General features: G+C 48.1%; 1 protein-coding gene across 2 annotated transcripts; it reads left to right on the plus strand.

Moving 5' to 3' along the window:
* Positions 1–1805: 1805 nt before the first annotated feature.
* Positions 1806–26301, plus strand: ZNF217 (zinc finger protein 217). 2 transcript variants are annotated; one of them, XM_080812590.1, is made up of 6 exons: positions 1806–2002; positions 12953–14720; positions 18313–18429; positions 19184–20605; positions 22064–22195; positions 24097–26301. In XM_080812590.1, the coding sequence occupies exons 2-5, from the start codon at positions 13328–13330 to the stop codon at positions 22171–22173; spliced, it is 3042 nt and encodes a 1013-aa protein (XP_080668716.1). In that variant the 5' UTR covers positions 1806–2002; positions 12953–13327; the 3' UTR covers positions 22174–22195; positions 24097–26301. The 2 variants fall into 2 exon arrangements, with proteins under 2 accessions (XP_080668716.1, XP_080668715.1); XM_080812589.1 differs by lacking the exon at positions 1806–2002 and adding an exon at positions 2309–2353.

Consider the following 26301-nt stretch of genomic DNA (forward strand, 5'->3'; position numbering starts at 1 on the left):
TAACCATACGATGCTCTTAGGGAGAAAAGCACAACCGTTTTTTTTGCTCAGAAAATAATTCAGTGGTAACAAGGTCTGAGAGCCAGAAGCCTCATTGTTCTTAGTGAAACGATTATTTGTCAAAACATTTGATTGTTTCCCTATCCCTACGGAAAACTTTGGACTTTTCTTTTTGCCCAATTTTGACACTAGAATTTTTAACTATCAGTGCTATTGTGTTTACAGCATTCAAGGTTTCAGAGTTCAAAGGTTATCCATTAACATGTAGAGCGAGGCTACACTTAATGTTACAACTCAGCCTGGTCCCACTGGCTGTTAGTATGTTTTGTAGCAATGCCCTAAGTCATTTGTTTTGATAAGTTAAATCAAGTTTCTTGTTTATGAAGAGTGTCTTCGGATTGTGTTTGGGATGGGACTATAAGGGTTTAAAAAATATTTTAAAGAAAGATAGTCTCTTCCCTGAGAAAAGGAACCCTAATACTAGAAATAAAAATGATCAACATCAGTGTATTTGAATGGAGGGGGGGGGAAGTTCTGGCCAAAGAATTTACTTCTGGCACCGCTAATTAATTGTAAGTAATTGGTTCACTTCCTTTTTTAAAAAGACTAACCAGACCATATGTGGGGTTAGTAGTTATATATAAAATGACAGCAAAACATCACACTTGGCAAATTCTTCCCCTCTGCTAAGAAGCTGTCTCTCAAATTCCATTTTCTATTAAGAACTGCGCTGCTCACCAGGAGAGCATTTTAAATAGCCCCACCCCGCCCCCTTTTATTAAATATATACTTTAAGTGCCTTTCTTATACGTTTTAAGTTTTTCCATTTTGGATACACCCATATCCCATTAAAAAAAACAACACTTGGCTTGTTTTGTTTGTGGTGAGTTGCTTAGCGCTGTTTACATTTGCATTCGTTTGCATTTTGGGGCAGAAAACTTGGTGGTTGTGATTGTAGCTCCTATGGCCCTCCTGGGGCCTACCTAAAATGAGGGAACGCAGGCCTTCGGAACCAACCCCCCTTTCTTTTTGTGAGCAAGCCGGAGTAGGAAAGGCGCTAAATACGTTGGTTGTGGGAAGGGGAGGGGGCGAGGCTAGTTTGATTCTCCCCGCCCCCCTCCCCGTTTTTAGCTCCGTTTCATCCACGTGGATTTCTATCAAAGCCAAGTGGATTCTTGGAACCTAGGCCAAGTTTAGAAATCTCAAGTCATAAAACGGCGCAAGTCGGGCTCTTTTGGAAAAACAACAATTATTACAGGATAGCTTTATGAAGATTCATTAAACCATTTTAATCATGTCATCTCCTCGACCCCGCTCACCCTTGACGAAAATCTGAAAAACTGCGCACTGCCGCCTTCTAACCTACTCAAATGGGTGTAGAGGCTTTTTGCGGGTAATTCGGGGTGACCCGGGAGTTCGCTTGCCGGCCCCTCCCTCTCCTGGGCACACCTTGCAAGGGAGGGGGAGGCGGCAAGGCCGAGGCGTGCATCTGCGCCTGCGCGCTGCCCCCGCGGCCCCCTCCCCGCGTACCTGTCACTGGAACCGCCGGAGCGCGCGCGGGCCACGTTTAGCCGGATGGCGGGAGGCGGGGGATGTGGGGGCGGTGAAAGGCGCGCGCGTGCGCGGGAGTCGCGGGCGAGAACGGGAGGGCGCGCGCTCGTGCGCTCGCTCGCATCCCGGAGGCGGAGTCCGCGGCGGTGGGCGGGGCAGGGGCGCGCCTGCGCGGACCACGTGCCCCGGGGGCGGGGCCTGGGGGCGGGGCCGCGCGGCCGGTGAAGGCAGGAGGCGGGGCGTCTCCGAGCGGCGGGGCCGAGGGAGGGCGCAACAGCTGCTCCCGGAGCACTTTCTGACCCAACAGTCCCCCGGCGCCGGACGCGCCGCGCCCCGGCGGCTCTAGGGACCCCCCGCGCCTGCACTGTCCCCGCGCGGACGAGTAGGGGGCGCCCGCGCCTTTGCCCCCTGTGCGCACCCCCGCCCCGCTCACCTTAGCCCCGCGCCCGAGGTGAGCCCGGCCCCCAAATCCCCCGGGCGGGGGTGGGGTGGGGGCGGGGGGGCGCTTCCTCGGGGGGGGGTCTTCAAGGCGCGGGGTCCCGAGGCGCCCTGGGAGATGGGTTCGCCCCGCGCCGAGTGGCCCCCCGTCTCTTTTGGGGGGCCGGTGCGGGCGCGGAACCCGGGAGGTGTCCGCACAAAAGGCCGAGAGAAACTCCCCGTCGCCTCCCCTCCCTCCTGCCTTCCCCGCCCCCTCCCCTCCTCGCCTGCTCCCTCCTCATTCAAACCTCGGCTCGCTCGTGTGGTGTCAGTTCAGTCCCGGCCGCCGCCGAGCGAGGAAATGGCCGAGGAGCCGGAGCCGCAGGTAAAGGGGGCGCGCCCCCCGCCCGCGCCGGGCCCGGGGGCGCCTCGCCTCGCCCTCCGGAGTCCCCCCGAGCCGCCCTCGAGTCTCCCGTGCTCGTTAGCTCGCCCCCCTCCCTGGAGGACCCCCGCCCCGCCCGGCCCCCGCTCCAGCTCTCTGTTCCGCTCCTCTAGGGCGCCCCCTCCCCACCCGGCTTCGGAGCGATTCCTGCGGCGAGGAGGTGCCGGGCGAGCCCCCGGTGTGTACAGTGTTTTACCATCACACTCACTCTTGGGGATAGTCAGGATGGCTTGGGGGCGGGGAGTCCCCCTTCTCCGGCCGGGACCGAGGGGCTGGCGGGAGGGAGCCGGGGGCTGCGTGCGTGCGTGGGTGGGTGGGGGGCTGTTCCGGAAAAGTTGGGTGGCTCCGCCGGGCGGCCGTCCGGGTTTGCCGGCTGGGCCGTGGGGGGCGGGCGGAGAGGAGGGGGCCGGTGCGGGGTCCCCCGCGATGGCCCGGGAGGGGCCGGGGCAACTTGGGAACAGCCAAAACAATGCGTCCTAACAGGCGTCCCCCGCAAACAATGGCCGGGACCGTCCACACGGGCCGGGCGGAGGGCGCGTCTACAGGGGCCGAGGGAGGGGCTTGGCGTCGCCGCGGACCCCAACGCGCACCCCAGCAAACCCCCGGCGCCCCCAAAATCCGTCCCTGGGAGTCCTGTCTCGTGCCCATCCCTGAGCTGGCGGTGCACGGGCTGCGTTTCCTGGATGTGTGTGATAAGGTGTATTCCCCCCCCCCCCTTAATTTTAAAGATTTTTTTGAAACTTTTTAAATAGCCCTTAAACGCTTAAAGAGTATCTGTGTAACTCTCGCTTCTAGTTGGAGTCCCGAAGCCAACTGGAAGCAGAACTAGTAACTAAAGGGCAGGAAGGATTGAAATGTTCGCCTCTAAGTGTTTCTTTCTTTCTTTCTTTCTTTTTTTTAAAAGGGAAGTTTCTGCCAGGAGGCGCTGAGTGGCGAAACCGCGCAGTTTCAGATGTAGAGCCCTCTTCTCTCTTGCTTTGGCCCCAAAATGCGAGCGGCACGGGATGGGGAGGGGAGAGGGGGACGCTGCTGGGGGCCCTGGAGGCCGGATTTGGGGCGGCCTGGGCTGTCCTGCACGGGTGGGGGCAAGACCTGGCCTGTGGGGTGTGCAGGCAGGTACCTGCGCCCATGATCCGGACAGACGTTCAGGTCTGGGTTGGAACCCACATTTTTTTTGGATTCAGGGAAGGGCCACCGAGGACGGGAAGCAGCATTCTTGGGCGGGTGGGATGGGGGTGGGGTGGGGGGGGGTGGGCAGGCGGGGACTTTTCCTAAAGGTTTAGTTCTAGGAACAGGAAAGGGCCACCAGTAGCCACTTCTGGGACCCCCAGTGGCTTGCTTACACTTGGAATAGAAACTTTATTCCTCCCCCCCCCCCAAGAAAAGAATAGTCACTTAAAAGTTTAAGTCTTTGGTGTGTTCCTCTTTGAAATTCCTTGAGTCCCAATTTATCTTTCTGAATCAGCCTATAGGGCTTGAGGCATTGGCAGGAACATTCCTAAACGTATATTAGATGCAAGTCTGTTGTGGTGGTCCTTGGGCCAGTTTGGGGTCGTGTAGTACTGACCACTACATGCTACATATTAGCTGGTTTCCTAGCTTTCTAGATCGTTTGGAACCATTAAGCTGTATGTTTTAAGAAGCCTAGGTCTGATTTAGTTCAGGTTGATTCAATTATGTCTTCATCGCTTTTGAGTTGGTTGAATGAGTTGACATGAGATTAAGCTCAACAAAAGAAAAGGCAGCGAAACAGCAGCTGCCTGCCAGGCCTGGTAGCTAGGTAGGGGTCTTGGGAGGCCTTGCACCTTCTCTTTTGTATGTGTTAAAGAAGTACCTTTAAAAATGTTCTATTCCTGTACTCCCCTCCTCCCCCAGGGTGGATGCCTTGATTGATATCAAATAAGAGTTAAAATGCTAAATTTTATAATCCTTTGAGAATGAATAATCTAGAGTTTCTAAAAAGCCTTCAGTGTTTGCAGTGACAAGTGCAGAGTAATAATCTAATTGCTTTTTGTCTGAAAAATATAGCAGTCAAACCACTAGTTTGTGCTTGCTTAGTTAATGTGTACTAAGAACTTTTAAGGTGTGTCCTTAATGGTAGATGACTTTTTCTGAGAAGTCATGTTTATTTTAGATACTGTTTTTGTTCAGTGTCCCAAAGACTCTAGTAGTGTGTGTTTTTAATCCTGGTGTTTCAGTGAGGTCAAACCCCTCCCACCCCAAATTGCTGCCATTTTTTCCCCCCATGAGTTATATAAGTCTTAAGTTCAAAGAGGCAGAGTGACTTATTTAAAAATCCTGTTGTCAGTAGCTATGACACAAATTTACAATTTATTTGGCTTGTTTGTCGGGATAGGGTTAATAATCTGATTGTTTGGAATTTTAATTATTTGCTCTGAGGAGGAAGGCTGCTCCTTCAGACCCCACCTTGGTTTGCATGCTGGAGGAGGAAGTGGGGGAGGATTATGACTTTTCCAGGTGAAGGACACATACTTTTCTTTAGTGTCCAACTTCATTCAGTCCTTTTTTATCTTCACAGCACCTTCTAACACTGCAGTTTGACCTTTGCTGTTTTTAATAACTTGTAAGAGCGAAGTTTAGCAGTTGTCTTGGGTTCATATTATTCCCTTTCACTTCCTAATCAAAAAAAGGAACTAATACACCACTTCGATAAAATTTGTAGAAAATATTTTCCCCCCTTCACCCTGAAGAATCTATTTAGATAACAGCTTCACACACCCCCCCCCCCCCACCCAGGTAGTGGAGGAAAGAGGAGGGAGGCGGGAAGAGAGGAGGGTTTTACTTTGCCTTTACTTTGAAGGTGGAGGTAGATTTGCATTTTCTTTGTAAGCCTCCATTTTTGGCAGAGGAACTTCTGGGAGGAATAGCAGCCCCTGGTTCCCTTCCAGTGGACCTTTAAAGAGGAAATCAGAAAATAAGACTTAATCATCAAGTCACTTACAAACTGATGAAATAATTAAGGGGTATAATGGCCTGGCAATGACGGAGTCCCTCTCTCCTCATTGCAGATAATCACTTTTCTCTCTTTTAACAACATTTATGATGAAATGGCATGTTTTTGCCACAGCAGGGCTGCCTTTTCCCAACCCTGGAGCACTCTTAATTCTGAGATGCTTGATTAGAGCCTTGGGGGTCCCAAAAGATGGGCTGTTTTCCCACTTTATAAAATTACATGCTTTTCTCACAGTTGTCACAAACATGATATTGGTGCATAAGAACTTTGGAGTAGTTCTAATGACTCTTGACTGTCTACTGCTTGAAAAAAAAAAGATACTTTTATTGGACTCTGTGAGGACTGTAAATGATTGGGCCTTTTTTATGTTCCACGTGAAGCTTTGTTTCCATTTGCTCAAAGACAAGTTCAGTTGAGAATGTTCCATCTCAACGTATGCTAAGTATGGCCTGCATATCAGGGTTTTTGAGGTTGCAGGGGATGACTTATTTTAAATGGTTCATTGCTAATTTCCTATTTGAGTGTAACCCCGTAGCCGTATGCTTAGCAAATGAATTGGAAAGTTGAAGCCAAAGTCCTGAACAATGGCTATATATTTTCAAGCTTCAGAATTGTACAGTAGGAACGGGACATCTGAGACCGTTGTATAAGCTGAGGTGTATTCCACTAGAATAAAATCAGTGTAATGAGATTTGAATTGAAACGACTACATTTGGAACATACAGAACCGTTTTCAGGTTGCTGAGGTGTTACAAATAAAAACCTGGAAGGTGTTTACAGAACAGCTACTGAGCTGAAAGAAAAGAAATCCCAGTCACATTAAACGCTCTAAATAGGGAAGGGTTTAGTTACAGCATGTAAACTAAACTTGAGGCTGTGGGGGAGTCTCGATTTGTACACCCCATCTCCAGATGCGGGGGGGGGGCGGGCGGGGGAGGGGTGTTAACCAGATTAAATGCACGTGGAAGAAAGAAGGAATTACACAAAGACAGCAGGAAATTTCTGAATTTCGGGAGAGGGAAGCTTGATCATTATAACTGAAAGGCCTCCTTTTTAGGGGCAGTGTAGAAACTTCTCAAGTGTTGGCTTTTAGGAAAAGGGTGATCTAGATTGTTTTTCTCCAGCCGACAGCAGAGTTAGGCAAATTTAGAGTGGCCTGTGGGGCCCGGGATTTTGAATTGAGACCATGAGGGCAGAGAGAAATCCGGATTCTGAGGAAGTGGGACAGGGACCATCCTTTCCCAAAATCTGCCCTTCATGATGAGCGAGCTCACTTCTTGTATAAAGCTATCTTCCAGATAAATCGTGGGGCAGCCCCTGGCAGCCAGCTGCCGCCACAAACTGCCCTTTTATGCTTAACATTGGAATGCTCATTAACGACTTTACATTTAAACATTTGTTGACTGACTGTTCTTAACATCCCCATTACTTCCTGCCCAGGGTAACTACATAACTGAGTTACTGGAAATTAGGGGCCAGTTTGGTAATTTTATGATAAAGTTGAGAAATAAAATTACTAAACCCAAAGAGACAGCTGGGTAAGTTAAATTGACAGAATCAGTTTAAATTCCTCAGCTTTTGTTCTTCAGGCTTTACCTAAGTTGTTTTTACCACATTCCTTCACTCCGTGCAGAGGAGCCACAGGACCCTGGAGTCGGGCGCCAGTTCTGTAATGGCTTCGTTAGGAGTTTGTGTATTGTTTGTTCATTAGTTTCTTGCGTGTCAGGAAGCCTCATGGACTTAAAATGCAGTTCTGGTTGGACTGGAGGTTGGGAGTCTGGATCTCTTTTGTTCTTGTATCAGCATTAGGAGAACTACATGTTTTTCTTTCTCCTACCTGTGTCCAATCAGGATAACCTCAGAACAGGTCAGTTACACCAGAAGAAGTGTTTTGGGTTTTTTGTTTTTTTTTTTTTTAATTTAAATCTGCAGATAAGCTCTGTTTTCAGTTGAGTGTATAAGTCTCCTTAACGGTGATTCTATGGATGAATTGAAAGGAGAGTTTTTCCCCTTAATTTTGAAAGCAAACAGGTGACTTAAAAGAGCCAGACACACAACGAGAGAGTTATTTACTCAACAGAGATAGGGAGGGGAGTATTTAAATGTTGCTAAAGAAAGAGCTCCTGCCGTAAAAGGCAGTGCCCATGTTTATATTTAATCTGGTTAGTTAAATGGGGTATAATTAAGAACACTCACCATTGGGCCCTGTGGAGAAAGAGTGGTAGGTATGTAGGCTGGTGGTGTAGCAGGCTGGTTAAAGGTGTTTATCTGTATATACAGTTAGCCGCGCGTGTGTGCGCTCGCTCCTTGTGGAGGACGAAAGAATACAGGTAAAGACAGAAGAGTTTACTGTTTCAGTTTGTGAAATCCCTCTTTTTGGTGCAGTTGTCCTGTCTGAAATCTTTTCAAAGCTTTAAAGGTAGTACTGGTTAAGGAGCAGTAGTGGAACCTCACAGAGAGCCAGGCTTCGTCTTGCTTAATGAAAAAGTCTTTTTTTATTCATTTCCCTTAGACTTCTCTTTTTCCGGTCAGGATGGAATTTTGAAAAGCCAGTTTACAGACCACAGTATCTGTTAGTATTGATAATACCGAAACTAAAACTAATATGTGGGGCTTCAAGTTCACATTAAGATCGTTTAACTGACCTTAATTGATTTGGAATGAATCAGGCAGCGTTTTTAATTATGACACTCAAATATACAAATGTGATTACATTTTTTTACAGTACTTTGGTCTCTAATCATATTTAGGATTGATTTTCAAGAAAATGAGACTGTTCGGTAGAATCTGCCCCCAGACTTTGCCTTTGAACAGTCATTTGCTTTTGGGTAGTTGAGATTGTGATGTTGAATGTAAACTTCTGAATATTTTAATCTTTTTCTCTCACTGAACTTTTCAGCATCTTTCCACAGCTATATTAGGAAAGTTGGGTTGACCATTTAGCTCATGGGTGTGACCTTGGTGATTTCCTTGAAATAGGGTTGAAGGATTTAAAGTTACAGGTTTGGCTGTGGCTGTGGCTTTCTATGTGCAGTTCTCTCCACTTGTTGGATTAAGACAAAAAAGGGTATGTGTGACCTTCAGAAGGAACATTTATAGAAAAACTGTAAGTTTCCTGACCAGATCTTGGAGATAATTTTGCTGCTTAAAGGGTACAAATGAATTGGCCAGAGACCAGCAGTTCGTTTGGGTTAAATATTTTAATGATCATTTATTTGGACACTCAAGTAACCCAGAGGGAGAAAGTAGATTTGCAGGAATGCAGCAAATGACTTGGTTATAAATGGAATTTTTATGTGTTTTTGTCAGTTTTCGAGGCTTTTGAATTCCTGTTGTTCTATGATAGGGTAATAAATATGCCATATCAAAAAGATGTGAGATGACCTGTTCAGCTAAGTAGAGCCTGTGCAGTCTCTGAAGGTTAACAGCGTGAGTACATGTGGATGTAAAGAACTGTTCCCAAGTCACAGCAGTCATCAGCAAGGTGGCACTGACTTCTCATTTGTTGTGCTCCAGCACAAATTATGTGTTTTTATTAAGCATTGTATAATGTATAATATTTGCTAATTTCAGAATCTAGAGGTGGTACAGAATTCACAGGAGCTTTTACTCAAAAACGAGTATCTGCCTTAAAAAAACAAAACAAAACAAAAACCACCACCGCCAGGAGACATGGCCCAGAGAGCATTAGACTTCTGTTTCAGGCACTGATAACAATATGGTTCCTACCTTTTTTTCAAAGATTATGTGGTTGTCAATTTTTCTTTAAAAAGTCTCTATTGAAGTGATCACAATAGCAAGTAAGCCCTCGTATTCTTTGAGAATATGAGGTTATGCTGAATATTGCCTCCAGTGCCTGGGGCTTATGGCTGAAGGTTAAGTGCTATCATTTACCTGAGTAAAGGTTTAAGAGCATTTTTTTAAACATTGAAAAACATTCCTGCCAGCTGCCTTTCAGTTAGCCTAGTGTGTTTCCGCACACTGACTTTTCTGCAAACTAAACGCATTTAGATTGTAGGGGTTGGATTATGATCTCGCCCTCCTCCCTCCTCCAGTTCTAACGCGAAGACAGACAACTTCCCTGCCAGCCGCGTCTTGCTGTGCGTTGGCTTCTGTGTGCTCCCCCTGGAGACGCCGAGGGCTCAGGGACGGCTGTGTGGGTGCTCACTTGACTCGCCTGGCATGGTTGTTATTAACAGTAATTAGATTAGAATGTCTATTTTTTGGTAAGTTTTGTTAGTATTAAAGTCTTTGTTATTGCAGTCACTCTAAAAGATTTTAGATTTTGTTAGCAGATTGGCTTTAAGTGATGTAGATAATTGGTTTATAGGTTAAGGAAGTGTTTAGTCTGCATTCGGTTTCTAAGTTAAGAGTTGAAGGCATTTGCTCTCAGAGATTTCCCCAGCTTGTCCTGCATTTCTGTTGGGGGGGGGGTCAGTAAGGAGAGCAGTTTTAAATCCGAATGATACAGTGTTGCCTGTGCGGGTCAACTTCGTGGTGTGATTAAATACGATTATTTTTTATTATACCCTTGAAACTGCAGAGAATGGCATATTAGATGGCAGTCATAGAGAGAGAGCCAGGTGGGTAGAAGGTCTGATGAACCCTCGAGTTAATTTTAATATCAGCTGAGTTATGGTTGGTGACTGTGACCAGAGATGGACAATATTGACTCTCCCCCTGTGCTGACCACGTACTGTTTGTTCATTTAGTCACTAGGGGTTTCTTGAGGGCCTGACCCCGTGCCAGAGACCCCTTCTAGGCGTGGGGGGCATAGCAGCGAACACGGTCGACAAGGTCTCTCCTCCTGGGCTCTTACTCCAAAGGAATGGCCCAGGGTTTTCCTGTCTTGAGCGAGCAGTAAGGATGGCAATGACCCAACGCAGTCTAGTGCCCAGGACAGTTGTGTGCACAGTTAATGACCATCAGAATCTGTGCCAGAAGCTTCCCTTGAGGGAGAAGTGCTTCTGTGTTGCCTGGCGCAGGGCCTCCTTCCCCTCATCCCCGGGCCTTCACCCATCCTTCACCCACAGAATGAAGGGCAAACTGAAGCTCTTCTTTCTTTGATTTTTTTTTTTTTTCCCTCACTGTGCCTCCTTTACTAATCTTTCAGGTCTTGTGTTAGAAGCTGGTGATGACTTCCTTTTTACTCAGATATTTGAGCATTTCAGAGATAAAAATTGAAACTGAACTGTTTCTCGAAGTCAGGTATTTCCAGTTACATGCCATTACCCTGGGTGGGAAATAAATAATAGGGATGTACCCACATCATGTTTCTCATTCAGAGACTGAGTTTAGGATCGGTGTCTTTTTGGGAAAGATGATCTGTAGAAAACTGGAGTTCCCCCAAATTTAAAATATCACAGAGTAGTAGAATTTCTTAAAAGAAAAAAAAAAAGAAAAAGATTATGTTGAACACTGACATGGAGGACTGACTTTGATTTTGGCAAATTAGGGTATTAAAAAAAAACAAAAAACAAAAAACCAAAAACTTTACTGCTCCCTCTTGCCATTCTTTCATTTTTTAAAAAGCTATTTTGCAACCAAAAAATAGAAAGTGCCTCAAATGGAGGACAGCCTTTATTCAAATTGAAATTTATATGTGTACTTGGTGGAGAACTCGTTGAGCTGTTTCTGTTTTTCATATAGCTGTCAGCCTGTGAAAACAGTGTTGTCTGAGTTTGAGAGCTGGCTTTTCTAGAACATGTACTGTTAATTTCTTTAGGTAAAGTATTACCTGGTATGCTGGCAATCAGTAAATATTTGTATAATGAATAAATGACTGCATAGAATCCTAAATTAGGTCTGTCCATAGTGTAGACCTGCCCCCCGGAACCACAGAGATTTGGAACTCTCGAGGATGATCTTGTCATTCAATCATCTCCATCAAGTAGATCGAGATGGGGTATGTGGTGGTGACAGCTTGAATGAAGGCTGTGACTTAGTCAGAACTAGAACTCAGGTCTCTGGAGTGTTCTGTTATTTCCCACCAAGCTGGTAGCCAGCCCCGGTGTTTTATCCTCCATTGTGATTACAACAAAAGACCCAGAAGTTAAGATAAAACACTTCAGTATGTTCTTTCTTTGCCCTAATCTTTGATCTGCAGTCTTATTTAGAAAAGCTTAATGTTAAAGATCGGGTTTATTCAAAACTAAAGATAGCAAGGGGCATGAGAATTTTCTTGTATTATGAGTGTAAAGAAGGGGAAGAAATGTTTCCTTGTCTTCGCGGAGCCTAGAGGCCCTTGCTCTTTGAGGAAGTGGAGAGAAGAAAGTAAAGCTGAAGGTGGTGGGAGTAGTTTGCAAGTCTTTTTGTTTTGCTGGGGAGAATTAACAGACCTCAGTTAAAGTAGTTGAGAAACTATTTAAAAACCAATTCTGTGCTTGCCAGAAAGGTGGGGGGGGGGGCGTGGTATTGGGTTTTTGGAGGTTAATTCTTCTTCAAGAATGAAAATTAGCTTCTAAATCTGAGCCTGCAGGGCTAAATAGAGTCATAGTCCATTTTTCAGCTGGCCAGTGCATAATGTGAAAGGTGGGTTAAAAAAATGGGAGGACCCGTTTTCTGATTGAAGACTGAGCCATGTTGAGCTGGCGGTGTGGAGGATTTTATTTAAAGTGTATATTCACAAAGTAGCTTTATGTATGTATTTTCTTATTTATTGTGTGGACAGGGAAGCCCAATCCTGAGGTTTGTTTAAGGCGGAAAGTTGTTACAAGCAAACTGGGAATTTGGGCAGCAGGTTGAGGGTTGGAATATCCTGTGAGCCAAAATGTGGAAGGTGTCTCTTGGTCAAGATGAGCATCATCCCGAGGTGTTCTGTAGTCCATTGAACATGGATTTTTTTTTTTTTTTAAAGATTTTACTTATTTGACAGACAGAGATCACAAGTAGGCAGAGAGGCAGGCAGAGAGAGGGAGGAAGCAGGCTCCCTGCGGAGCAGAGAGACTGATGCGGGGCTCGATCTCAGGACCCTGAGATCATGACCTGAGCCAAAGGCAGAGGCTTAACCCACTGAGCCACCCAGGTGCCCCTGAACATAGATTTTAAGGAAGGTTCCTGTGTGTTGTGTGTGTGTGTTGTTGGCAGGTACATGCGTAAGCTTCAAAGGTGCATTTAGGCATTTGTGTTTCTTGACTATGTAAGACAGTTGGAAGTTCTGGCTTTTAAAGTTTTACTTCAAGTGCTGGAATTGTCATTTTTCGCAGTCGGTGTCTGTTTATAAGGATACACATGTGCCCGGTAGTGTTGGCATTTACTGTTACTGTGTATTCTGCTGAATTTAACAGTTTCTGCTCTGAATCTTTATATTATAGATTGAAATCATCCAAGGACCACGTGTTAAGTTTCTTAAGTGGATGAAAATCTAGCGATTTGCTCAGTGTACTGATTGGATAAAATGCTAATGATTTAATTAACTAGCGTGTTGGACCTGTACTATGTTGGTCAACAGAGCTGCAGATGACCTGGGCGCCTTTTCTGCTACGAGCAGACCAGCTGTGACTCGTCCACACCAGGCTTCTCTTTCCCCTGGCTGCAGCTAACCGTTTGTGTTTTTTTTCCCCCTCTAGGTTTTGGAAATCCCTTGTCTCCAGGTTGCTGGGATTGACTTCTTGCTCAATTGAATCACTCACTCAGTGGAGACAAAGAGAATTAATGCTTTGTGCTGACTCATATTTGAATCAAAGCGTTGGGGAGTCTGTCTGCCTTGTGTGTGGAAAGAACCAGTGAGAGGCTCTGTCACCGAGCTTCCCATGACTTCTGAAGATAAGAAGCTACAGGAATACATACTTTCGTTTGAACTTCTATAACAAATATTTGTTCTAGAGCTACGTGCAGGGCTGCTGGGGGTGTGAGTGACAAGTCTTACAAGTGGCCTTATCCCAATTCCAGAAATTCCTCCACCGGATTCTAATTTTATATACAATCCTAAAGTGCCAGGAAACATGCCAACTCAGTCCCTGTTGGTGTATATGGATGGACCAGAAGTGATCGGCAGCCCCCTTGGCACCCAGACGGAGCTGGATGATGCCCTGTCGATAAAAGGGACCAGCACCGTTCCTTTCAGAGCGACGCCGGAGAAAACCATAACCCAAATAGAAGGATACATGCCCTTGGACTGCATGTTTTGCAGTCAGACCTTCACACACTCAGAAGACCTTAACAAACACGTCTTAATGCAACACCGGCCGATCCTCTGTGAGCCCGCGGTCCTGCGCGTAGAAGCGGAGTATCTCAGTCCCCTCGACAAAAGTCAAGTGAGAGCGGAGCCTCCCAAGGACAAGAATTGTAAAGAAAATGAAGAATTTAGCTGTGAAGTGTGCGGGCAGACCTTCAGAGTGGCTTTCGACGTCGAGATCCACATGAAGAAACACAAGGACTCTTTCACGTACGGGTGCAGCGTGTGCGGGAGAAGATTCAAGGAGCCCTGGTTCCTTAAAAACCACATGCGGACACACACCGGCAAGTCGGGGGCCAAGGGCCGGCTGCAGCAGGGCGCCGAGAGCCCCGCCACCATCAACGAGGTGGTGCAGGAGCCCGCGGCCGAGAGCCTCGCGTCTCCTTACAAAATCTGCATGGTTTGTGGCTTCCTCTTTCCGAATAAGGAGAGCCTCCTCGAGCACAGGAAAATGCACACCAAAGAGCCGGCTTCCGGGGCCGCCGGGCCCCGCACGGACGCCCCGCCGGGGGGGACGGCGCCCCCGGGGGACGAGCTCCTGCAGTTCCTGAGGCTGAGGCCCGCCTCGCACCCCGAGAGCGGCCGCAGGCCCCCGAAATGGATACCTCAGCTCGACCCGTTCACCACCTACCAGGCCTGGCAGCTGGCGACCAAAGGGAAGGTGGCCGTGTGCCGCGAGGTGAAGGAGCAGCCGGGCCAGGACGGCAGCACCGACAACGACGACTCGTGCTCCGAGAAGGAGGAGCTGCTGGAGATCTGGGGCGCCGGCAAGAGCCACGCCGAGGGCTCGGGGAGGGCCCGGGCGGGCCGGAGCGGCTGCGCGGGCCTCGCGCAGGACAGGGAGAAGCCCCGGGCCGCCGGCGGCGAAGTGCCTTCCGCGGAGGCCGACCCGAAGCTGTCGGGCAGCAAGGAGAAGCCGACGCACTGCGCCGAGTGCGGCAAAGCCTTCCGGACCTACCACCAGCTGGTGCTGCACTCGCGCGTGCACAAGAAGGAGCGCAGGGCCGACGCCGAGTCGCCCACCATGGCCGCGGACGGACGGCAGCCCCGGACGTGCTCCCCCGACCTGCCCGCCGCCCTGGACGAGAACGGAGCCGTCGATCGGGAGGGCGGCTCTGAGGACGGCTCGGAGGACGGCCTTCCGGAGGGGCTCCATCTGGGTAAGCCCCTGCCCCTGCCCCAGAGATCGCGGGCCGGGCCGGGCCGGGCCGGGGGGTGGCCCGGGGGGACGCCCAGGCCCCTGGGGTGCCCGCCCGTTGCGAGCCACGTCAGCTCTCAGGGCCGTGACTCTTCTCAGGGTTTCTTCCCGCTCGGAACCTGCTGTTGCTTTATCTTTGGTCCCGGAGGCCACGCCACCCTCACAGCGTCCTCCCTTGTGCATCGGTCCGGGGCAGTGGTTCCGACCTGGGGCGGTTTTGCCCCCAGTGGAATCTGGCAGCGTCTGGAGAGCTTTGGGTGTCCCAGTCGTGTTAGTGTGTCTGCGGCTGACACCCGGGGGGTGGTGGGGTGCCAGGGATGCCGAACCTCCGACCGCGGCGGGGCGACCCCGCAGCCCGCGAGCGCGTGGCCCCGGTGCCCGTGGCGTCCGGGGAGAGGTGCTGGGCTTGGCTTCAGGGTTTGGCCTTGCGTGCGACCCACGTCCCCGTGCTCCAGACCCAGCTCTCGTGCGCTTCCGCCGCACGGTGCTCTCGTGGCCACGGAAGGTACCGGGAATGATTCTCAGCCAGAGCAAGGGTATCTTTAGAGAAACTGATGCTACCTGGTACCCTGTCCTCTATGTCTGCTGGGCTAGTGTTCGTTAACAGCTCGGGAACTAAGAGCATTTGTGTGTGTAAAATAAAAGGACTGAACACAGCAAAGATGGTTTAAAGGCATCTCAAGTGCTCAGTCAGATTTGTCTTGTGTGAATGGCTTTTAGAGGACATAATGGCTGGAGGCTCAGGAACTTTCTTTTTCTTTTCTTTTTTTTTTTTTTTTGAGGTTTTATCTATTTATTTGACAGACAGTGAGTGAGGGAACACAAGCAGGGGGAGTGGGAGAGGGGGAAGTAGGCTGCCCGCTGAGCAGGGAGCCCGATGTGGGGCTCCATCCCAGGACCCTGGGATCATGACTTGAGCTGAAGGCAGACGCTTAAGGACTGAGCCACCCAGGTGCCCTGGGACCTCTCCTCTCTCGAGGCCGGGGGACTTATCCAAGGCAGAGGACCCCCCCGTGTTTTAGGTCTTGCCCATCTGCACTTGAACCAGAGGCGCTTCTATCTGTTAAATAATATTTTGTTTGAATAAAGGGCTTGGCTCCTTGAAGGCAGTTAAAAGAGCCCCTGCGTCAGTTGAGGCCACCCAACTGAATGGTAGGAATGTGACTCAGTCTAAGAGGGATGTTATCATTCACAAAAGTGGTCTTTGGTTGAAGCAGACGCTGCTGCCCTTCTTTGACTGTAGCTTGATGGTATGTGGCTGGCTTGTGCGAACTTGGGTGTGAGACTCAAGGTGAATTTGACCACAGTGTACCCTGGACTCTTCATGCTCCAAACCAGTGTCAGGTCCTTTTTGCCATCACACGAAGGATGATGTTCCTGATGAGGATTTAGGATGTCTTGAGTTTCAGAGAACACAGGAGACCTTAGCACTTAGGATACTACACTCTTCAGAAATTTAGAAAACCCTATTATGGTGTCTTTATGACATCATAAAACAAAGGCCTTGAACACAGGCCTGTCGTCTTCACCGTGGTTCCTAGTAGTGTCATTCCTGTTCAGGGACACGCGGTAATGGGGAGATGGTTGGGTCTATGAGCTGCCCCGTTGCCCTGAAAGAAATGAGATGGCCGGTCTCCTCCTGGCAGTAGGTGGTGTGGGCAGAAGAATCGGGTGGCAATCTTGGTCGTCAGGTGGATAGAATGCCTGTAGCTGGGAGCGCCACGACTTGCCCTGAGTCTGGTTCTGCCACTGCATTGTTCTGTGGCTGATTACATGTTGCTTAACCTTTCTTTGCCCTGATTTCTTCTCTCTGTTCACAAAATTGATTCATCGACCCTCGTCTTCCACCTCCCAAGGATGATTTCAACAGCCTTTTGATAAAAAGTTTGCAGTCCTTGCAGGAACTATAAAATCAGAGGCAATGCCAAAGGAACAGGGACCAGGTATATGTGGACATTTCACATCCTTTATGTTCAAACAGATGCATTTCATAACCTTTTGGATATGATGCAACATACCATAAATCCTGACACATACTTGGGAGTAGGAAATTGCAGTAAGGTTCTAATTCAGCTCGTTGGGTGTGATTGTAAGACAAAGCTGGGCCTTCTGTATTTAGAGAATTGGTTTTCCTAAGTTTATACTACGTTATAAACTACTAAGTTTATACTACGGTGTGGTGCTCTAGATTTATCTTCCTGTTACTTACTATCAACCTGGCTTTCTTGAGATTGACTTTAAGGATCAAAAGGCAATTGTTTCTATGTTTGTTCAACTTCATAGTAGGTTTAAGAGTGGTTGTTCATGTGACTGTTTTTTAAGTCTTCGCCATCAGTGGTTGTCTCTGCCTGTTCCTGGTGTTTAGAGGTATGTAGCGGTGGATGCCTTTTGTCGGGGGGAGTTGAGGAGTGAGGGGATCGTGCGGTCCTGTCTGCTGTATTGGAGGCTGCCCATGGTTGGCTCCTAAGCAGCTTTTTAAAATCTGTAAACGAGATCTACATCATCTAAAATGCAAAATGGGGAAGGAGCAGGGAAAAGAGGCCTTTTTAGTTGGAATTAACAGTTTTCAAGGCAAAAGAGCCAGTTTGGTTTTGCTCAATTTTAAGAGATGACTCCACTTCCTGGTCCTCATTGCGGTGCACGTAAATAGTCTTCGGTAAGAGGAGGTTTATCTAGAACTTTAACAGTCATTTTTATGGGAGCGGGTATCTTCACTGTAGCAGATGGCATTGTCTTTCGGAGCCTGGTGGTTGGGTGTGATCATCCTTTAATTAGTGTCCCCCGTGAGCCTTCACTCTGTTGCAGCCCAGATACACCGGCGCGGTTGTTGCAGAGATTGAAGTATACGGTTTAGGCCTTTGTCATTTGGGCACAGATTTTGATTGATCTCACATATATTTTTGGCCACGTGAGTGCTTGTGAATGATACAATTTGCTTTCCAAAACGTGCTAAATTTTGACAAACTTTCTTAGGCATTTGACCCAGTGCCCAAACCTTTTATTTTCTTTAAAGATTAAGTTGTGCTTACTACCCTCTAGTGGTAGCTGGCCCAGTCTTAAGACAGACTTCTTTTCCCTTGGTGGTTGGGGAGATTGGCAATTTCAATTGGCTGAGTTTCTCAATCAGTTATCCTGAAGGCAGTGGGTTATCCCAGCCAGTGTCTGTAGGTCCAGCTTTAGTCTGCCGGTTCCTGCTTGTTGCAGACATGCTGGGAGAACAGAAAGTTGCCCATGCATGTCAGTCTGTTATGATCTTTCCTGTGATTGAGGCAAAGGAAGGACTGAACCCGGGACACCAAATTCTGCCGTATTCAGAAAACAAAAACAAAACCAAGAAACAGGGCATGCATGTTATAAAAAGCTTCCAAAACTTCAGACAGTCTCAAAATAGCATGTGGTGTGTTCTGTCCTTTCTGGTGTACCCCAGCACCGATATAGAAATTATTTTATGCTTTCCATAAAAAGGTTTCCATCAAGAATGCTTGATGTCAGCTTGTCTTACTCGTGTACTTGAGCTGTCTTCTTACAGAAATATTTTTTGTTTCTGCTTTAAGATAAAAATGATGATGGAGGAAAAATAAAGCATCTTACATCCTCAAGAGAATGTAGTTATTGTGGGAAGTTTTTCCGTTCAAATTATTACCTCAATATTCATCTCAGAACGCATACAGGTAAGGAACTTCCTAGATTTTCTTAATTCTTATTAGCTCAAAGAATTTTGATGTAGCTTTGTGTCTTGGCTTCTTTTTATATTGTTCAAATATTCTGTTAGGCCTCTGCAATAGTTTAATAGTAAGTGTGTAGTGTGTTGATGGCAGCTGTCATTTTAAGTCTGTTAGTGTCCGTGTAACTTGAACTGTTCCTGTTTTGAAGTTAGTTTCTGACTACTGTATCCTCTCATCTTATTAAAACCTCTTCAATGTTTTTTAATGCCACAACTTTTTCTGTATTAACTGATATGATTTAGAAGGCAATGAGAATGTATTTAGTATTTTCTTTAGGTTTTAGAAGCGGCTGTAACATAATAATGGTTCAGGAGGCTGGGTAGACTTGACTTGCGTCTCTTCCACTCACTAGCTATGCAGCCCTGGGCAGGTCCATAAACCCTTCTGTGCCCGGTGTTTCTAGCTGTGAAAGGATAATGATACCCTGTGCCATAGGGCTATGATGAAGGTTAAATAAATTTAAAATGTGCTATGTTTAAAAAAGTCGAAGCCATGTATTTGCATTTTCAAGTATTCAGTATAGTAAGGGTGATGAAGCGAGCAACTTGAGAAAAATCCTGGATATGCAGATTTGTAGAGAGAGAAGGGAAAAGTTAAGACCCTATATTATATTCTCTCCTGGCAGTTAATTTTAGTTTCCAAAGATTGATTTTGATGTTTTTCATGACCTTGTGTGACACAGCGGCATTTCTTGTTTTAGGTGAAAAACCATACAAATGTGAATTCTGTGACTATGCTGCAGCGCAGAAGACGTCTCTGCGGTATCACCTGGAGAGACATCACAAGGACAAGCAGATCGATATTGCCGCCGAAGTCAAGACCGATGGGAAAAACCAGGAGACCGAAGATGCACTACTAGCCGCTGACGGTGCGCAAACCAAAAATTTGAAAAGATTTTTTGATGGTGCCAAAGATGTTAAAGGCAGCCCACCTTCAAAGCAACTTAAGGGGATGGCCTCTACCTTTCCGAATGTTCTGGGCAGCGCTGTCCTCTCACCAGTACACCGAGATACTCAGGATTTCAATAAAAATGCAACTGATGACAGTACTGAGAAAATGGGCAAAGCGCCTGCCCCCGCGTACTTGGACGTGTTGCAGAAGAGGGCGCCAGGTGACCCTCAGCCCCCCGAGCCGGCGTGTAGGGCGGAGGCGGGGTTCCCTGCGCGCGCGGACGGCAGTGCGGCCCACAGTGCTGACGGCAGCCCCAGGGAGAAGCCGGCGGAGACGGTGGCCGACGGCAAGCCCAAGCCCGGCGGGGACTGTCAGGAGAAACCTCTGAACCTGTCCCTCGGAGCGCTTCACGGCTGCCCGGCCATTTCTCTGAGCAAGAGTTTAATCCCAGGGATCACCTGCCCGTTTTGTACCTTCAAGACCTTTTATCCCGAGGTTTTGATGATGCACCAGAGGCTGGAGCATAAATACAATCCCGACATCCACAAAAACTGCCGGAGCAAGTCCCTGCTGCGCAGCCGGCGCACGGGCTGCCCGCCCGCGCTGCTGGGGAAGGATGTGGCCCCGCTGGCGCACTTCCCCAAGCCCCGGGCCCGGCCCGCGCCCGCGCCGCCCGCCAAGTCCGCGCCCGCCGACCGCGACCGCGGGAAGCCGGGCCCCGCTGCGCCCGCCAGGCCCCCGCCGCCCCCGGGGCTCGACCCCAGCACTTTAGCGCCCAGCAACCTGAAGGCGCCACGGCCGCCGCACCAGCACCCGCACCCGCACCCGCAGCCCGGCGGGGCGCAGGGGGCCGCCCGGCAGGCCGAGCCAGCCCACCCGGAGAGGGGCAGGAGGCCCGAGGCCAAGCCCCGGGCGCCCGCCGCCACCCCCGCCCCGCCCGGCCCCGGCGCCGCCAACGGCTGTGCGGAGCGCCCCTGGGGACCGCGGGGCCGCGACCCCCCGAGCGGACGCCCCGCCGAGCCCGGAGAGCCACTGCCCAAGCGGCCGCGACCCGACGCCGAGCCGCCGGCGCCCGCCTTCCGCCGGGCCTTCGAGCTGCCCAAGTACCACGTGGTGCGCGGCCTGCAGTCCCTGCTGCCCGGCGAGTGCGTGTGCCCGCCGCCCGCCGCGCTGCCGCCCAAGCCCCGCGCCGCGCCCGCGCCGCTCTTCGCCTGCGGGCCCGCCGCCGAAGGTGAGCCCTGGCCGGGAGGGATGGACCCACCTCGGGCATGGGGACTGGCTTTCCCGGGCCCCCGAGGCCCCGGCCTCACTGACTGTCCGGGGCCAGCGTCCCGGGCACCTCTGGTCTGGGGTCCACGTCCGGTCTGGGGTGGTGCAGTCTGGGGTCGGAGCTGGGGCGAGGTCTCCACTCCCCACGCTGAAGTCCTTTGGAGCCGAACCTCGGCTTCTGGCCCTTCGCCGTGTACACGGCCGCCAGCGTCCGCGCTAGCAGGTGGCACCTCGCGGTGACCCTCCTCCCCGCCTCTTCCCAGGGAGCACGGGCCCTCCACCCACCAGGAACAGAAAGTGTAGGAACCCCACCGAACAGTCTTGTGAACAGTTTGGATGTTCTAGACTCACGCTGCCTTATTTTTAGTCTTTGTTAAACATTAAGTGCATTTTAAGAGGGACACCCTATCCCCGAAATGGATAAATTGTTAAGGTAGATTTACTTTAGAGTTCTCCGTGTGGAAATGTGCTCAGAGCCCCTGCTTCCTCCTGGCTGCACTCCCTCCAGGGTGTGTGGTGCAGACCTGGGAAAGTAAAGAGATAGATCAGAGTGTCCTGGGGACCTGTCCACTTGGCAGACTTGATGAAACCACTCCCTTTGTCAGATGTAAGTCCTGCTGGTCTATGCAGCTCCAAAGAGAAATCTGTTGTTTGAAACCTCAGTTTGTATTAATTTCAAATTGAGGGTTCTGTGGGTGACAATACTCTTATCAAGGATAGTTTGATGCCATTTGATCTGGTAGGGACAGGAAATTAAAAAACAATTGCTTTCACACACACCGGTGAATTTCATAAAAATTGTGATAGAATACTAATTTTTGCAGCCTTTTGATTAAAACTGTCTATTTTTCTTCTTACCAGCTCTTAAAATGTACAGGAGTCAAAACTTTGCCTTAACTTGAAGAGTCTGGGCTCTGTGTTGCAAGCAAAATTCTTCTTTATTTATTTTTTTAAATTTTTTTATTTTTTAGAGATTTTATTTTTAGTATTCTTAATCTCAGACTCGCAGCCCTGACTGAGCCAGCCAGGTGCCCTGGAAAACCCTTTTTTAAAATCAGCATTTTTTTTTTTCCTCTTCCCCACAGTTTTGGTTTCTGATGCACATAAGTTTGAAATATTTTATGCTACCATTTTTTCTTTTTCTGTGCCTAAACCCTAGGTCTTGACTTTCTAGTTCTTACTAATGACAGCGTAGGACTTAGATCTATTTTAGCTTTAGCGACTTGAAATTTTGTATTAGCAAATATCCTCAGGGCACTTAAAAATGTTTCAGTGGTAATTTGCAACATGCACACAACTGGTGTATTCTGATCCCATTACCAGTCCGGATTTGTGAAAGTTGACCTCTGGCAATCCACAAATACCTTCTCAATTATTGAACTTTATTCTAAACACTTTTTCACATTTTTTTTCCAAACAGGAAAAAGGCCCGTGTCGTACCAACACTTGTCTAGCAGCATGCTACAAAAGAGAAACTATGAGAATTTTATTGGGAATGCACATTATCGACCAAATGACAAAAAAACTTGATTTCCTATTTTGGGTAAGAAAGGTGAGCATATATGATGTGTTGATTTTACTTAATTGAAAATAAACCATCTAGCTTATCCTGTAGAATATAAAGTAAAATTACTTTTATTTATATACTTAACAAGATTTATTTATCTTAGAACAGGAGAGCACAGTGGGGAGGGGCGAAAGGGGACGGGGAGAGAATCTCAGCAGAGCCCCGTGGTGGGGCTCGATCTCACGACTCTGAGGCGCAACTTGATCTGAAACCAAGAGTCAGGATGCTTAATGGACTGTGTCACTCAGGCGCCCCTAATTTTAATTTTAAAGTGTTTTCAGACTTTGAGTGCTCAGGGTCTGTGGGTGTCTGTGATGATAGTAGCAATAATAACACTAGCAGCTGGGATTTACTAAGCATTTATTTTGTGCTCTGCCTTGAAGGGTTTTATAATCCTGACCTCACTCAGGCCCTCCCACAGCAGGGGCCATCAGGCCAGGGATTAGCACCCGGTTCTGCCTGGGAAGCCGTACTGGTACACCGCTGCGTCCGTTCCTTCCTGTACTGCTGGCGGCGGCTTCTGTGCCACATTAGCAGAGCTGGGTCATTGTGACAAGGAACTCAGGGCCTGCAGAGCTGAAAATAATTATGCTCTGGCCCTTTACGGAGATGTTTGCTGACCGCTGGGCTGGGAGGCCCTGGGTGCGCTTTACAAATGAGGGTACCAAGGCTTGGAGGTGTAACTTGCCCAGTGCCTACTCCGTTTGGTTCTGTCCTGGGTCTGCTGAACCAGTGCCTGGGTCCCCCTCCGCCAGCCCTCCCGTTGAAGAGCTCGTTCAGAGCCTCTGTGCCGCCTCCTCGGTGGGGAGGGGAGTGGGCCAGGAGCAAGTAGTTGCCTTCTGACTTGCCGATTCCCGTGGCAAACGTATGTAACTGTAGATACACAGAAAACTGGAGCAGCAGCGTCGTCGTTGTGCGCAGAGTAGTCTAGTCAGTTCCGAGTTTGGACAGGGTTACACAAGACCTACTCGAGGTTGACGGAAAAGATTGGGGCTTATGGACAGATTTGAGTTCTTTGTCGCAGAAACCCTTGTCCTGTCACGCGACTGCCATCCAGCCTCCCAGACCAGGGCAGGATTTCTCCCTCCTGTTTTCAGGGGGACGCTCGGGGGGCCCATCAGTCCATCAGGACTACTCGCTTCTTTCCCCTCAGACAGTGAAAGTAGAATGAGAGTCGAGTGTTGTCACAGGAAGGGGGTTAAGTCCGCTCTCCATTAAAACAAAAACGAATAATGTCTGGATTACAAGGGACGGATCCTTTGTGTCACCGATTTCCTGCACTTGATGGCACAGTCCATCGGCCGCGGCACACTCGAGCCGCCCGGTGGGCCAGGTTTCCCTCGCTTGCGTGTCCAACTTCACTGCATGCTAAGCTTGAGAGGAGACGCCTGGGTTGATTGCCTCGCTCCCTGCTGGGAACATCCCTGGTAAAACTTGTTAGATGTTCGCTGAACGGATGATGTTAGAAACTTCCGGTTTCTCGTCAGTGACTGTTGGCCTCTGCCAGACTCCGTGTAACTGCTAGGAATTCCGATTCTCGGTAAAATTATCTTCATATGTGGCGGGCGTCTCTGAGACGGTACAGCCTTGGGTAGAGTCCTGGTATCCTGGTATTTTCACTGCCACTTACTGTTTTTTAAAGATTTTGTTCTTAAATCCCCTCTACACCCACCTCGGGACTTGACCGAGATCAGGAGTCACGTGCTCCGCCCGTGGAGCCGGGCAGGCGCCCCTTTGTTGCGACATTTGAGCTCAAGTGGGAACTCTTTGCGGGCCTCGACCTCCCCCCCCCCGCCCCCCCGATCTGTCGGTGGCACTCGTTTGTTGCGGATTTTCTCAGCTGTCCTCGGTTTCATCCTAACCGCGTTGAACCTTTGTTTCCGTAGCTCACGATGGCCGTGTGTACGTACTGTCCGCGAATCGAGTTCGTCCATCCTTCGGGAAAGCCGGTGGTGGAAGCCCGTGAGATAAGCTTGACCGTGCCATGCGTGTAACATACCAGGAACACTACGGTTGTGTAAAGTTGTCCTGTTCACTTTTGTACCAAATAGCAATAAAAACTATAGTTGGAACAGTTGGGTTGTACACAAATGGAGACTGAAAATCTCTATTTTGCCCCTGAATCATATTTTTTTTTTAGAACCGACCAAATAAGAAGAGGAGTGTCTGGCCTACTTGAGCGCTGCTGGAAAGAAACCGTCTGGGTTGGGGGGTGGGGCGGGGAGAAAGTCTATGATGTTCACACCTCAGGTAACTGTACATATTGTAAGTTCTAGACCTGCTTGTTGGGATACTGTGTGTGACTCTTTTTTCCTCTCACATAGCTCGTCACTTTGAGCGGTTCCTGCTCCTTGTGCTCTTTTGTTTAAAATGTATGTTTTTAAAGGAAAAAAATGTCTCCAATGATTTGTATTATGTTAAATCCTCCTCAGTCTCTCGTCTTGACAAAACTGTTAACGGAAGTATTGACCCTCTGTGACTGTGTGCTGCTTGTCCTGAGGTCGGCCGTTCTGAAACCGGTGCCCTTTTGATGGCGAATCTCATTTTGTCAGCCGAGGGAGAGTCCAGAGCCACGAGCCTTTCCTGAAAGAAGTGGTGTGGTTTGTGGGGGTTTGAAGTGTGTGTGTTTACCGAGAAGCGTGTCCTCTGCAGAGCGGCCACATAGCCAGTAAACACACCAGATTTGTATGTGGAGTTAATTCCATTTATTTTCTATCTTATTAATCATTTCTGTTGGAAAAATTCAGGTTGTTTGGCTTTCAGTTAAATTAGTATGGAAAAAAACAGAGGCGCTGAATGATCCATGCGAAAGACACATTGGAAGCAGTTTTAAAGGACATAAACGTTTTGGGGCAAATTTTAGGTTTGTATCTGGATGTCTTGGTGTGCCTGGCGTTGGGGTGACCTGTGGACGTAGTCGAGTCAATTACAGACACGTCGATTCTGAATCAGGAACTGCTGGCTGAGCCTTCTGGTAATGGGGAAGATGTGATCTTTGCCCGACCTCAGTTGTCTTCCCATTTTTGGTTGTTTTGAGCAGCAATGTTTTTCTCCGTGCATCTGCAGTTTGGGTTTTAAAGACAGGATAGCCACCAGCTGGCTTGCTAGGTGTTTTAAACTTTGGTTCCCTTAATACTCTGTCCGTGGCTGAGTTTTTTCAGCAGTACATTGGTTTAGCAACCGCAAAATAGTTTATTAAGAAAACTGTTTCAAAAATAAATTTGCACTGTTAAATTTTCTTGCCCTGCCCTTCCGCGTTAGAGCGAGAGTAAAGTCCTAAAAGAATCCTGATTTTTTTTGTTTTGTTTTGTTTTCGTTATGCACCACGAAGCGTACTTGACAGAGAAGTCTTAACTCCCGCGTTGAAGGGAGACCTGATTAGAGATCGGTCTGCTGGCATTGCAATGAAGTGCTTTGTATCAGGAAAGTGTACACTATTTACCTTTTTTCCTGTTCACAAGCTGAGCCATATGTACATAATCTAGATTTTTGTTTTCATAGTTTTGCACTTTTATAGCCTATTTTTGAAGATTAACACATTTTGCAAGATGATTGACTTGATCTTTGCCTAATCCGATGAGTGTTGCAGAGAGCTTGCTGTGACTATAAATGTAAATCTTAAAAGGGGATACAAGATGATAGAGGGCTGAAATTTAAACCTGTACTTAAAAAAAAAAAAAAATCACCAAATCTATTTGAAAACAAGTCAATTCATGCCATGCTGAAATTTTGGGAGCTTTCATATTTCTCCTTTCTTAACCACATTTCTGAATTTCCAAATGCGTAAAAATGTCCTTTTTTTCACAGCCCTTGTACTCTAAAATTTTTTGTTTGTTTTTGTTTTTGGTCTATCAGTATTAACTATTGGGATACTACTGGTTTTGTATTTTTTTTTCCTTTGCAACAACAGTACATATAATAGAGGTACAATCCGTTGGATTTTTGTTTATGTATTTATTTCATTCCAGTTTGATTTATTTTAATTGTTGATACTTGTCAAACAGTAGACATTACTTGTTTTATTTATGATATATTTCAGCTTAAAGTTATGTTATTATATGTGGATGTAAATATAGATTTGGTGTTTTGCA

Source organism: Martes martes (assembly GCF_963455335.1).
Source record: "Martes martes genome assembly, chromosome: 9".
Taxonomy (NCBI): domain Eukaryota; kingdom Metazoa; phylum Chordata; class Mammalia; order Carnivora; family Mustelidae; genus Martes; species Martes martes.

Excerpts from the sequence above, each read along its gene's own strand:
- ZNF217 (XM_080812590.1), top strand. The coding sequence starts at position 13,328 with ATGCCAACTCAGTCCCTGTTGGTGTATATGGATGGACCAGAAGTGATC. Across the intron at positions 18,430-19,183 it reads TCATCTCAGAACGCATACAG|GTGAAAAACCATACAAATGT; the intron begins GTAAGGAACTTC and ends TTCTTGTTTTAG. Across the intron at positions 20,606-22,063 it reads CTGCGGGCCCGCCGCCGAAG|GAAAAAGGCCCGTGTCGTAC; the intron begins GTGAGCCCTGGC and ends TTTTCCAAACAG.